This window comes from Podarcis liolepis (assembly GCF_965112155.1).
Source record: "Podarcis liolepis genome assembly, chromosome: 16".
Lineage (NCBI taxonomy): Eukaryota > Metazoa > Chordata > Lepidosauria > Squamata > Lacertidae > Podarcis > Podarcis liolepis.
In genome coordinates, this window is record NC_139567.1 from 19,035,545 (window position 1) to 19,049,467 (window position 13,923).

The 13,923-nt window shown below is 43.2% G+C and overlaps 1 protein-coding gene and 1 long non-coding RNA gene across 15 annotated transcripts in view; one reads left to right on the forward strand and one right to left on the reverse strand.

The window, feature by feature from the left end:
- The window catches only part of LOC310696120, a 493,645-nt gene that overhangs the window by 277,111 nt on the left and 202,611 nt on the right, over nt 1-13,923 (forward strand). The gene's annotated exons all lie outside the window — the stretch shown is intronic.
- The window catches only part of NCAM1 (neural cell adhesion molecule 1), a 226,853-nt gene that overhangs the window by 56,572 nt on the left and 156,358 nt on the right, over nt 1-13,923 (reverse strand). For 10 of the 14 annotated variants that reach the window (XM_083480934.1, XM_083480933.1, XM_083480935.1 and 7 more), the window contains 4 exons: nt 13,171-13,355; nt 11,960-12,056; nt 10,847-11,017; nt 8,950-9,081 (listed from right to left, as the gene is read on the reverse strand). In XM_083480934.1, the coding sequence (XP_083337060.1) occupies nt 8,950-9,081; nt 10,847-11,017; nt 11,960-12,056; nt 13,171-13,355 (585 nt within the window). Of the gene's footprint in view, nt 1-2,346; nt 2,389-7,077; nt 7,093-8,949; nt 9,082-10,846; nt 11,018-11,959; nt 12,057-13,170; nt 13,356-13,923 lie in introns of all 14 variants that reach the window. The other 4 variants (XM_083480927.1, XM_083480940.1, XM_083480930.1 and 1 more) reach the window with 2 other exon arrangements.

The following is a 13,923-nucleotide window of genomic DNA, read 5'->3' on the forward strand; positions in this document are numbered from 1 at the left end:
CACTCCACTCCAAATAAAGAAATCATTCCTGGAAGAAGACCGTCTTTGTCTTTAGTCCAACACCATTTTGTTTGGACAGGAATGGCAAAAAGTAAATTTTTTAGCGCCTTAAAAAAAAATTACTGATGTTGAAAATTGTCCTAAGTCCCTTTTGAAATGAGGGCAGTAAGAAAACTAAGTCTTGTGAATACATGTTTGTCCAGTGCGTGCCTAATGAAATATATCATAATATGGGGGAGTAATTCAGTTTCATGTCCATTTTAATGGATACCTGTACCCAATTTACACATCCCCAAGCTATATGCAAACAGAAACGTAGCTATCCTGCAAAATTTGCCCTTCTCTGATTTTTGGGATGCAGTTACCAATCCCAAAATTTGTATGCAAGGGAAAAGTGCACATAGAAATACATATGTTGGTGAAAATAATGCGCAGAAATGCATATGAGAAGAAATTGCTTGCAAAAATATGTATATTGGTAGAAATATGCACTAAAATGCTGGTGAATTTTCATTGGGATTTATATCCAACCAACCAATGTGGAAAGTTGTACTTAAGACTAGAAAAATGAGAAAATGAGGGAAAATGAAATCAACAAATCTTAAACCAGGGTTGTGGGACATACAGTATGGCCCTCCAGAAGTTGTTGGACTTCAGCTCCCATCAGTCCAGCCAGCATGGCCACTGGTCCAAGAACGCTGGAACCTGGAGTTCAGTGATGTCTGAACAACACTGATTTTAGTTCAGTAAAGCTTTAAGATGGTGCTCATTTGTGGATAGGCACACATGTCCTGATCCAAACCCCAAATCAATGCATCTTAAAGATTGGTGAAGCGGCCTCCCTCCCACCTCTTTTTTCCTAATATATAAAGACCACCTCCTTACAGCTGCAGAACTGGAAATTTCCCTGCTTCCCACTGGGAAGGACAAACCTATATTCACAAGACTCAAGTATTTAAGCTATTCTGGGAAAAATACAAAGCAGAAAGCTCCATAGAAGGCCAAGGCTTCTTTACAATATGAAGCCCCACCTGCTTTGAAGGCAGTGGGGCAACTGGGGTTCTGTGCACAGTTCCCTGGAAGAGTAGGCTATTACTAAATCTGTTCTGTGGGAGATGACAAGGTATTCCACACAGTAATATGGCACCATGACGTAAAACTCTGGTGAGATCAACATGCCCCACCCCCTCTTCAAGCCATGAAAAAAACAAACTGCGCAGATGTTAAACATTCTAATTTTGGGACACGTGGATAAACTGCAAGCAAACCCACTGTGTCTGCAAAGACACCCAGCGGCAAATTGTGTGTTAACTGGAACTGAAATCAAGCTCAGAATTATTATGCAGTTAGTCATGCTCACCTCAAAGATGTCACAAGGCAGAGGTTTTTAACAGGTGTACATTTTATCAAATGCAACCACTTCATCCCTTTGAGTCCAAAGGATGTATTTGCTGTAGATGTTTAAATAATTTAGATGAACCACATTTCATGCCACGTCCTGTTTTCCCGCAACTCCCTCTGAGGAATGCGAATTTACAAACCACGGAATGCAACTTCCAGAAAGAAACTGGAATTTTATTTGAATCTCCTTCAGTGGCCATTTTCATATATTGGTCATGATGCGTTTTGAGGCTTAATAGGATATGAGAAGGGCAAAATCCAAGAAAAGAACTTGCTGTTTCCAAGCAACTGTTAAGAAGTTATCCTATATTAATAAAGAATAGATAATAGCCAGGCTATATCCAATGTCAATATTGGATGCTCTTACACTGGGACCTGCCAGTAGACTGGGGCAGTTTTTAATTGAGGGTTCCATGTCATCAAATAGAGAGAAATTTTGGATAATCACACACAAGATCACAGCTGTAGGCTTCAGGGGCTCGGAGAAGCATCAGATCTTGTTGGGCATTTTATTTCTTTTTGAAGGCTTCTCAAATTTACCCTGCTCCATTTTAATTAAGCCTAATCTAGTTTTTCACCTCTAAAATGAGGGAGCAAGATCAACAGGATGTTAAGAAAGAGGGAGTTAAAGGGGAAGCCCGTCTAAATAGTCAGATGAAATAGGTGTTAATTCCCGACAACGTTAAACACACAGATGGCAAAACACCAGCGTATCTCCACTCTGCAACACAATCTGGGGGAAGGGAACTGTGCAGGGATGAGGGTGCCAGGTCTTTTCTTACTCACACCCATTCATGCTGGAGTGTGCCCATTGCATAGTGGGGCGGGGCATATTAATGGCTCCTGGCCGTGCACTCTATCGCACACCATACTGTTTCGTAAACGTGTCTGAGGGGTGTGGGCGAGAGAAAGGAAAGAAGGGAGGAAAGCCTTTCTGCTACTCACGGGCTGGCTCTGTGTTTTCAGATTCAGTAGGATGCTGGGTTGCTATGGAAACACGAAGGATAGATCGGACATGTAAAGGTGAAGCCTAGTGTGAAGATAAATTATGAAGGAAAATAAAAAGGCGGGGAAGGGGGGAAAGAGAGCCTGATGACAAAAAGGCAAGGGCTGAAGAACATTTACGCCAAGGATTTATAAAATAAGGAGAGCCATTGGGCTGAGGAGATCCCGGAAGCTCCCTGGGTGATCTTGGGGCAGTTCCTCTCCTTCAGACGAACCTATCTCAGGGTCAAACTAGACATTTCTTTAATTGCATAGTTCAGAAGTATGTCTAGAGTTGCCTCAGAGGATAGCTGTGAGGATAAAACAGAAAGGAAAGTTGGGGGAGAAGCGAACAAGGTCCTGAACTCCATGGAAGGAAAAAAAATGTAACAAATAAGCAGAATATTGGGGAAATGTTGATTGAATACTCCAATAGTTTTGCACTCTTCAGAGGTGGGAATCCCTCGTCTGCCCCTTTGGAAAAGCAGGAGTCACATCAGCTCCATTCCAGTTGTTGGAGGAAACTCCTTAGGACAACCCAAATTTGGCTGTAGTATGAAGCCTTCAGAAAACAAATATGCAAAGACTGTGGCAAGTCTACAGAAATTTAGCATGGGTGTGTCTGCAACAAAATACTGTGGTGTAGAGAGGAAAGCTCCAGTTTGGACTTCCAGTAACTCCATTTCATCTCCCTGCTGCCCCACTCTAACAGTCAGGTCAGTATTTTGTGCCCACAAAGTATACTCAGTTGTCTCTGTGTTTTGTACGGAGTGGGTGAGTTCCTGAGGGTTTTCCCCTCAATATTCTTTTTTACGTGTGTGTGTGTGTGTGTGTGTGTTGTGGTGGTGTCCATTTTGGCCATTGCCCAATACTCTCTTCCAAACACAACACCTGCTCATTTATAGCCATCACTGCATAACATTACTGCAGGTTAAGAAACCCATAAAGTACTTTTTAACGCCTCACTTACTGAGAACATTTATAGAACTGAAGAGAGCTGTGGAATGGTAAAAAAAGAGGCTCTCATTCCACAGAAATCAGTCACCTCTATAATATCAGAACTACCTGATTGTGTAGATTCCCATTGCAGAGATTTGTCTGTCCCATCCCAGGGTTGCTCTGTCCTCTGACAAACAGAAGAGCACCAGGCAAGCTGAAGAGCAAGAACTGTGGGTTTTTGTTACAGCTGGACTTGCCGACAGGGGAGAAATGGGTGAGCAGAGTGGTTACGAGACTGAGTTGGAAGGCTCCTGATGCAAGGCTCATCTGCGACTCAGCAAAGTTGTCATTGGCAAATGCTCATTGCCTGCCAGTAGTATGCAATGGCAATGCCAGTCTACTTCACAGGGTGCGTGTAAGGAGTGCTAATATATGCAAAAGGAGTGCAACTCAAGATGCTCCTAAACCTACCATGTCCCACCCCCCCCATTTAATTTTTGAAGGAGTGGGCATGGTTCACAGGCCAATATTAGCCCACCAAGGGATCCAATTTGGCCCGCAAGGCTTTTTCCTACAAACCCCACCCACCTGCCCATCAACTGAAGTTACTGATTACGTCAGCTGATGTGTAGTAGGACAGGGTTTAATTGGTTGTGTGATCTAGTTCCCAGGCAGAATGATTTAATCGCCATTCATCAGCTAAACAGAGATTAAAGCCCTGTGCAGAAGCACCCTTTGAAGCAGCTTCTGCATGTGTGCTGCTTCAAAAAGGCTTTTGCAAGGGATGTAAGATAGCTCCTGCACCCCTGTTTGAGCCTCTGGATGCTCAAATGGGAATAAAGGTCTGTCTTAAAGCCTTTTGCAAGTGTACTCCTCCCCCTTTAAGTCTCCAATCCTGAAGGCTTAAGAGGGAAGCGCAGACAGAGGTGTAAAAGACTTTGTGAGCATTCTCCCCACTCCCCATTTAAGCCTCCAAGATAGGGGACTTAAAGAGGGAAGGAGGAAACTCACAAAGCCTTTAGCAAACTCCTCCCTCTCCCTTTAAGTCCCCAATCTCAGAGGCTTAAAAGTGTGTGGAGACTTGCAAAGTGCAAGTGATTTTGGCAGGTGGAGCAGCCCCTCCTCCTGTCAAATCTGGCCTGTGAGACACAACTTCTATGGGTATGGCCCAAGCAGACAAAAGGGTTCGCCAGTCATGGAGTAGAACAGTTCATCATTCACGCTGATGTAGTGTGTTGCTATCTGGGGACCTTGCAGTGACGGAACGTATTTTTTCCCTCACTCTATCTTAATAAAATCCTCAGCAACATTTAAGAAACAACATTCCTGCAATTAAATTCAAAAGGTTATCAGCTCAATCACAATTTAGTAAAGAAATATCCATGCCATCATCTCTCCACCATTCCTTATGCTCTTTCTCAACTGCAATCAGCCGCTCTGTAATGAAGCAGACTGCTTCACAGTTTCCATCTGGAATTGTTTTGACAGCAAGCCTCCCCCCTTTCCCCTTTTAAGCCCAGGTAGGGGTGTGTGTGTGTGTGTGTGTATGTGTATGTGTATATAATTAATATTGAAGCCAAAATTGTTGCAACTGCAGCCTTGTGATTCTGTGAGCCAGCTACAAAAACACTCTCGTTTTCTCACAACTGCATCCCTTGACATCACAACTTGCACAAATGCCCCAGAGCCTTCATGAAATACTGCCCTCCAGTCCCAGCTCTTGTGCTAATGCTGACTTCCAATTATTGGCTGTAACTTCTTTGCAATGCTCAGTCAGCTGCAAGGGAGTTGCTATCGATCCATTATTTTCAGACATGGCTGCATTGGACAGCAACTTTATTGCTCACCACCAGCCTGAGAGCAAAGTGCCTTTAACACTCCCCCCTTTAACCCTCAGTTATTTATCTGATCACCCTTTGGGAGGGATACAGCTTGAACCCCACATGAATTGGATGTCCATAAACCAGCCACGTAAGATTGGCCACCACCAGAGGTACAATATGTGGCTATTATCCATGAAAGCTAAATGGAACTTCCATATATATAAGGGCAATGTACTGAACACACAATGGGAAAAGGATGTTGCCCGATTTGCAAGCATCTGGCTGGTCCGTTTGGGAAAGGGAACTGACCCCAATGTATGGGTGTCCATGTTTCTTCGGATTTTGAAGGGGGGGAGGGTGAATTCTTTTGGGACTAAACCTAACAGTGGAGTGACAGCAACAGTACAATTTCATTTTAGGGCAGCTTGGTGCAACTTGGTGCCCTCTAGATATTTTAGACTCATCAGAGTCCAAGCCAGGGCTGTTTGTTCTTTTCCAATTTTCATTTCCAACATTTATCCACAAATCTAAACTAACATGAAAGGAACAATTAAGGAGAGTCTGGCTCAGCTAACCTTCCCTGTTTACCCATGAGCTACTTCTGCTGTTCATTCTCCTTCTTCTGGACTCTAAAGCCCCTTTAATTATAAAACAGAGGCTGGTAAAGTGCAAGATCCCTCACTCCCTAACTGTACTGCGTACAGGTGAAACTCGGAAAATTAGAACATCGTGGAAAAGTTCATTTATTTCAGTAAATCAACTTAAAAGGTGAAACTAATATATGAGATAGACTCATGACATGCAAAGCGAGATATGTCAAGCCTTTATTTGTGCTTCATTATGTTCAGGGTCAACGTAGCCATCTACCAGGAGATTTTGGAGCACTTCATGCTTCCTTCTGCAGACGAGCTTTATGGGGATGCTGCCTTCGTTTTCCAGTAGGACTTTGGCACCTGCCCACACTGCCAAAAGTACCAAAACCTGGTTCAGTGCCCATGGGATTACTGTGCTTGATTGCCAAGAGAAAGATGAGAGACATGAGACCGAGCAATGCAGAAGAGCTGAAGGCTGCTATTGAAGCATCCTGGTCTTCCATAACACCTTAGCAGTGCCACAGACTGATAGCATCCATGTCGCGCCACACTGAGGCAGTAATTGATGCAAAAGGAGCCCAAACCAAGTACTGAGTACAGATACATGCTTCTACTTCTCAGAGGTCCAATATTGGTCTATTTGCAGTCCTTGTTTTGCTGATTTCATTTAATATTCTAATTTTCTGAGATTGTTAATTTGGGGTTTTCATCAGCTGTACGCCATAATCATCACAATTATAACAAATAAAGGCTTGACATATCTCGCTTTGCGTGTCATGAGTCTATCTCATATATTAGTTTCACCTTTTAAGTTGAATTACTGAAATAAATGAACTTTTCTACAATATTCTAATTTTCCGAGTTTCACCTGTATGCTAATAATTTTTTAAAAGCTTTTTCTTTGGGAATATCGACCTCCTACAAGTGAGTTTGTCACCTGGTATCAAAGCAAGCAAACCATTGGAGGCAGCCTGGAAACTTCAACATTGCCTACCCCAGGTGTGTGTGTGTGAAACAACAACATCGCAAGTGAAATAGGCACACATGCAGATACGAACAACACTGCATGCTTTGGAGATGGGAAAGAAGGAGGTGTCAACCCCTTGACCAACTTCTACAAACAGCAGTGTTAACTGGAAAAATACAACAGCTACTCTAGCATCAGTGTTATTAGGAGATGCAAGAGTTTTATCAGCTACTTTGTTTCTAAGCACAAGAAGGAAGGTTAAAAAAACTAGAAAAGAAAAGAAGAGAGAAATGCTAAGTTAAAAAGGGCTAGTTCTACATCCAATGTTAGGGTAAGAGCACTCCAGGAGAAGGAATTCAGAAGCACTTACGTGGCGGTGGAGTGCCTGCGGTTTCCCCATGGTTGGAACACAGATGAAAAGAAAAGACAGACACAGACCCCAAAAAAAGAAAAGATGTAACAGAGATGAAAATAAAGGAGGCGATAGAACAAGGCACTGGAAATTTAAAACAAGCGAGCGTTCCTTGCATTAGGGTCACATTTTCCAGGTAGGCAGGTTAAGATTATCAGAGAAGAGTAAAAACTGGGCAGCTACAGAAGCACAAGAGGGGAATCGTGTTCATTTATCTGTGCACTGGATAGTTTGTGGGGACAAGGAGCACAACTAGCTTCCAAGGTAGAGAGGGAGGAACTAGTGGAGTGGGAGAGTTGCTGTAACCTCTGGTCTTTGCTGCAAGGCCCTGGATGTAGCAGAAGGAGCACTGAGCTGAACAGGCATAGGAAAGGAGGTCTGGGTTTGTTGCTGATTCCGAGGCACACGCGAAGAACATTGGTTGGAGAAAATTGGGAAAGGGATACAAGGAAGCCCATCCAAACATGAGCAAGCTGGCTACGTAAAGGCTTGAGTGAAACCGGGAGCGGAAAAGGGCTTATATCTGGGGCAACCATATATATATATAAAGCCCATTTTGTTCCATATCATGTTACATTCAATCTCGGTTTAATTTTTATTACAAGTCTGAAAACAGCTCAGCTTCCTCCACTTGCCCCTCCAAAGAAGGAACTGGAAAATGGGAAAACTCAGTATGACAGACATACAGGTCCATCCTCACTCTGAGGAGCGGCAAAATCCAGAGCATTAACTTGCAGTTAGCTCTCGCTTGTTCACTCTGAATCCTGCCCACATCCCGCAAAGCATATGGTGCACAAATGATGTGGAACTGTAAAATAGGAGCCACAGTGGAACATGCATGCTCTGTGGCAACCTGATTCTTGAGCTTAACTCTTCTGCCAGTTAGATGGAAGTTTTAAGGTGTGCTCCAACAATATTTCTCTGTCTCTGACAATTCAGTGAGGCAGAGTATATAATAAGAGTCAAGACTGGCCAAAAGATATAGTTGTTCATAGAGCACAGGGTTAATTTACAGATCATGCTGCTACAAGCAGCAGTGATGCCTGCTCTATTGGTTGGCTTCAAAATGGAATTAAGACAAATCCAAGAAAGTTGATAAGTCTTTTAATGGTTATTAGCCATGATACTAACACCAGGGTTGGAAACAGTGTGCCTCTCAGTAGCAGTTACCAATGGACAACAGAAGCAGGCAACTGCTATCCTTCTAGCCTTGTTCGCTGGCTTCTCATTGGGGAATTTGTTTGTCTACTGAAATGGATTGAGGCATGGGTGGGTGGGTGATGACGACAACTTGTTGGCCCAGGCAAAGTAAAAGGATTGTCAGTTTGGCTCAAAACTCAACCAATGCTTCATAACAGAGGAAGTTCAGATTTAAAAAAAATCACCCTTCTACTCTTTCTCACCCCTTCTACCAGCTGTGCCAGAAAAAAGCTGGTTCATTTCTCTGTTCCTTACCCACAATATTGTTATGACATGTGCCAAGCTACAACAAAGGAGTGAGCGCTAGTTAAAAAAAGAAAAGCCACACTATCCCCCTAAACAATCAAACCCCTTATTTCCATAACCAGTCTCTGGGAGTGCAGCTTGGTGGGAGGAAGAACAAAAACAGAAAAGACCATTGGAAGACAGAAAATAACAGAAGTGGGTCGATGTTACAACCTGGTGAAATCAGAGAAATCTGGGCAGGTGTTTTGGGAAAGATCAGAATGAGACCTGCAAGAGGAACAGGAGCCATCCATGCATGGAAGGGAGGCTGCAAAGAGGCAGGGAGAGAAAATGAAGGACGTTTGCAAAAAGCAAGGAAGAATAGAAAAGCAGGGAGTTACTTACGAACTGGCTGTGTCTTGAACTCGGAGGGAGAACTGATTTCGCCTGCACCTTTGCCATTGATGGCAGTCAGTCGGATGGCATACCTTGTCTCTGGCTTCAAGCCCATCACAGTGAACACACCCTCCATGTTGGCTATTCCAGAAAAGAGAGGAAACAAGCGGAGGAACGTTTTAATCTATAACAGAAAACGGTTCATTTCACAATCAACAACCTTGGGTGTGCAGGACCTGGAGAGAGAAGAGCATGGGAGGAATGGCGGATGGAGAGGGGACCTGCCATCCTCACCTCAACAAAGTAGGGCATCCATTGCTTTTTTGATGATACAATTAATACGCAAGCTTTAGACTAACAAAGATCTCTCTGATCACCCATGGAAGGGTTGCTAATTTTTTACCCCTAGATAGGGCTTCTTAATAAATTTACAATTCAGAAGTTGGAAAACTCTAGAGTTGTTACCTGATGTTAAGCTTCCTCTATACAAAAACACAGAGAGATGAAATTCTACTCTATCAAAGATAGATCCTGTTGTGGCCCTGCTCTTTCTCCATGTCATGCTCCCACAGAGTCCAAAACTAACAGTTTCTTCATGGTTAGTCAATAGATAAAGGGCCAAGGGTCCACTGTGCTCTTCCTATTTTTGCCCTGGAACTCTTTCCCAAAACCCCATGTTTATTTGTCCACTTTTTATTTGTTGCACTTAGTCAGATTTTTTCTGAGTTTATCTGCCTTGCTCTGCCCACTGTGCTTATCAGGGCTCAGAGCAGCAGGACACACTAGGCTTTTGGGACTCAATGCTCCTTCCTCCTTCCTTGTTGTTAAGAGTGGTTGCTAGGGGCACTCTGTGCTTCCGGACTCATTAGTCCTTCTTTGTCCCCCTCCCTTCTATGCAGACACCTTTTATACGATCAGAACAGAAGTATGAGTGGTTTTTGGGTTTTTTGCGTAACAGGGTCATTTGGAAAATGAGGGGGAAATCCTGGGTCGCAGTCAGGCAATAACCAGAAGCATGCAGTTCAACAGTGAGAAAACTCCTAATGAAAAACTGACCAGATTGAGGGAGAGGGCATGGAAAGAAAGGGAGGAGGTGAAAGAAGGCTGCCTCTGCCTACAAATTTGTGGAAATTTCGATGAAACTTATTCACAAGCCCTTGCAAAATCAGTTTTTCAAGTGGGCCAAATCTCCCTTCAGAATTTCCACGTATCAGTTAAGATAAGATTTTTGCAAGAAACCTATGGCACAGCTGTGGAACAGCATTAAAAGTTCTTGGGCATGGGGAAATCAATCTGTGCACAAGTCGATTAAAATATGGATCAAGCAAAGGTATTGCTATGAATTTGTGGGGTGCAAGACACCCTAAATTCCTGGGTCCAATAAAAGTTGGACTTAATCCATGTTTGCGAGTTAGGCTGTGGCAAACACTGAACCCCTGGATTGTGTTAACAAGTCAGGCCAGCCTGGTGACTGCTAGCTGAATGTGGGTTGTTAGGGGGACAAAGACCAGTGATGACCCAATCAAGAAAGCCACCAGGAGGGCAAAGACTGTGCCACTCCTCCAGCTGTGTGTCAGTGGGCAGAGACAAAAAATGGGTTTAGGATTTTAGTTTGGATGTTGTAGGCCAGAAGGGACTAGTTTCACCAGGTTAGCGATGATAAGGAAGAAGGAAGGTGAAGAACACTATGTGGGCTAACTGGAACAGGCTTTAACAAAGAGAAAGACAACATGGCTATTGTTTTCTGTTCTTAAACCCATGTCTGCTGCATCCATGGGAGAAAGCAAGAGACCCTCTTGGAATGTGAAAGCTCTCCATCTAAACTCACGTTATACGTATGTGTAAATAAACCATGTATCACAAAGACATCACAGTCTCTGCTGGTTGGCAGTACTCAACACCCTACCTTCCTTAGCATCGTACATCCTGGAGTGCCAGTCTTCCTCTCCCCGCGCTCGCCACTCTGCCTTGTACCGGAGGATGGGAACTCCGCCTGTAGCCTCAGGTTCATCAAATTCCACTTGGGCTGTGCTTGAATAGGGTTCCACTCTCTCAATGGAAGGTGCAGATGGAGTATCTGAGACAGGGAGGAAGGCGGAACAGACTAATGAGGCCAGATAGGGCAGGCTCAGGGCAAACTTTCACACATAAAAAACTTTGCAGTATATGCAGAGTATATTTTGTGTGGTGCTTGTCAGGACTGGTCGTTGTCCTCTTCAGATCACCACACAAACGCTTCTTGTTGTTTTATAACTTTTTATTGCGTATTAACAAAACAATCTTATAAACGGTTCTTAAATATTATTCCTCAGAGTCACTTCTTTCAGATACCTTCTGAGCTCTGCTTCTCCGTGACCAGCCACTCTCAAAATGGCGAAGGCGCCCTTCCCTTTGCTTTCCCGCTCTTTTTTCTAACCTCCTGGCTAGAGCTGGCTTGTATCTCCCCTCCTCCGAAACTGAGCTAGAACTGAACCCTTGCCTTTCCTGTGAACAGCCAGTCCCTCCCTGTTGTTCCTCTTGCTCTCTTCTGTTAGATTCACTGCTCTCCTTCTCCCCTTGGGGAATGCTTTCTCCCTCTGAGAAACTGGAAACTTCTAACTCTTCCCTGACAGTGGTGACCCCATTCCTTCCCCCCTACTCAAAATGCCTCTTTGAACTGAACATTATTGGGAAAAGAAAATAGTAGCAACTTTCACCCCTTGAACACTGTTTGCGCCTTACTCATCTCTGACACCTTTTACCCCAAAGTTTGGGCTGAACTGCCAAAAGTTTTGTACAGTCTTAGAAGAAACTCTACATGGGAATCACTGTAGTAGCCATAGCTTAGGCTAAGGTCTTTCAAACTGTTCAGGATAGCATCTTTGAGAGTTGTAGATGCTCTACCAAGAAATTTGTGTGTGGTCAATAGGAAACCACTGAGCAAGCTTATAAGGCAGCACAGTTTCATTCAGAAAAAAATGGGGGAGAGGAAAGTTTCTAGACCTCATGTGTACCTCTGAGGGGCACTTGGATGACTCACCTGCTTGTACAAGGATGAACTCTGAGGACTCCTGACCAATCCGGTTGACTGCTGTGCAGTTGTAGTTTCCAAAATCATTTTCTGAGTCTGGTGTCACCTGCAAAGGGGAAATTGATCAGGAGGGTTAGAGCACCTTCCCTACTCGAAAAGAATAAAGAATTTGGAGTTTTTTATTTCTAATAAAAAAAGACGACTATTACAAATTACAATTACAAATTAATGAGGGAGGATTTGGTATTCAGAATCCAGAGCTATATCATCATGCTTACTTATTGTCAAGCATTAAATACTGGAATCCAACAATTGGTGTTAATTTTCTGATTTATTTTCTGATAATTTTCTGTTACTAGAAAAATTGGTTAAATCTTTTAAAACAAAAAAAAATGTGATGACTTTTTAGATATTTCTCAATAAATCAGTTTGATATGAAGATGTTAAGAAATGAAGAGAATATAGAATTGGAGGATCCTGTATTGCCAAAACAATGGGAGAGTGTTATAACCTCTATAACAAAGGTGTCAATGGACCTTAAATTATGACATACAATGCAAAATAATATTTAGAATTTATTGGACTCCACTATGTTTTCACAGAAAAGGACTAAGACAGCATTTTGTTGGAGATGTAATAAGGGTAATACTACTTTAAAGCACATGGTTTTATAATGGCCTTAACTTACTAAGTTTTGGGAGAAAGTAGTGAATTATATAAATATGTGTGGCAGAAAAGCTATTTTTTCAGAGGATAATAGTCTTTTGAACTACATGCCTACTATATGGAATTTGACAACAGGGCAACATAAATCAATTCATTGTGCCTTTACTATGTGTTGCCAAAAGATGATATTGCTGCACTGGAAAGATAAATGTATGGCTTGAAGACCAGGATTGAGGACCTGACTACACTTGCCACTTACGAGTGGATTGCTTAAAGACGTAGACTTTGCATGGACAAGTATAATGAAATTTGGAAAATATAGGAGATTAAAAAGTGTATTAGAAATAACCTGACTACTGGCCATGCTGGATGGGATAGGAGCTGCAGCCACAGACCCTCACCCACTGGCTGTATGCTCAACTCCTTTCACCCTTAAGGAGAAACAAGTGTGGTCAAACCAAACACCCACCCTCCATGATGAAGAGGAGATTCTACATCCCCATGAATATGTATGTGCCCCAGGTTTCTTCTTAGCAGGGAACTGTATGTCTCACCTCTAGGTAACTGGCAGTTGGAGTGTTGTAGATCCTAATGTTGCTATAGTTGGAGCTTGGCAGCAGCTGCCCATCTCGGAACCAGGAGATGACAGCACTTGGGTATGCAAACACCTCACAGGTGATGTTCACCTGGTTGCCTTCCCAAGTGTAAACGGCAACAGGGCCCTGTAGCTTCGGGGCATCTGAAAAAAGGAGAAAGCAGTATTTGGAAAAGTCATTAGCAAGTGAGAGTAAAGAGCCCCTCTCTAGAGGTGCTGCAACATTTCCTTCTCATACCTTCCCAAGTGCTAATAGCTAACCTTCTGCTCAACACCATGGAAAGATAACCAGTTTACAATTCTAGCTTCAAGAGTCTGCTCCTTGTGATGCCCTGGAACAGATTTGGTGCAGCCACTTCTCCTTGGATAGATAATATAAACTCTGGCAGATAATATAAACTTTGTGGCCCTGACTATGGGTGGCTGCAGACAACTGAGTCTTTGTCCAGCAAGTGTTGCTTTCTGCAGCTGGCTGTTGAGGGGAATCCTACGGGTTTAGAAATCCTAAAGGGATCTAAAAGCCAGAAGTCCTTTGCTGCTAAAGACTGAGAACATAAGAGCAGAGGCCCTTCTGGCCTAGAATTCTGTGTCCAATGGTAGCCAGCTAGAAGCTTCTTAAAACTCAGAGGAGTTAATGAAGGCAACAGCCCCCCTTTACTGTTTGTGACCAGTCGTGTTATTCAGAGCTATACTGCATCTGAATGTGACGTTC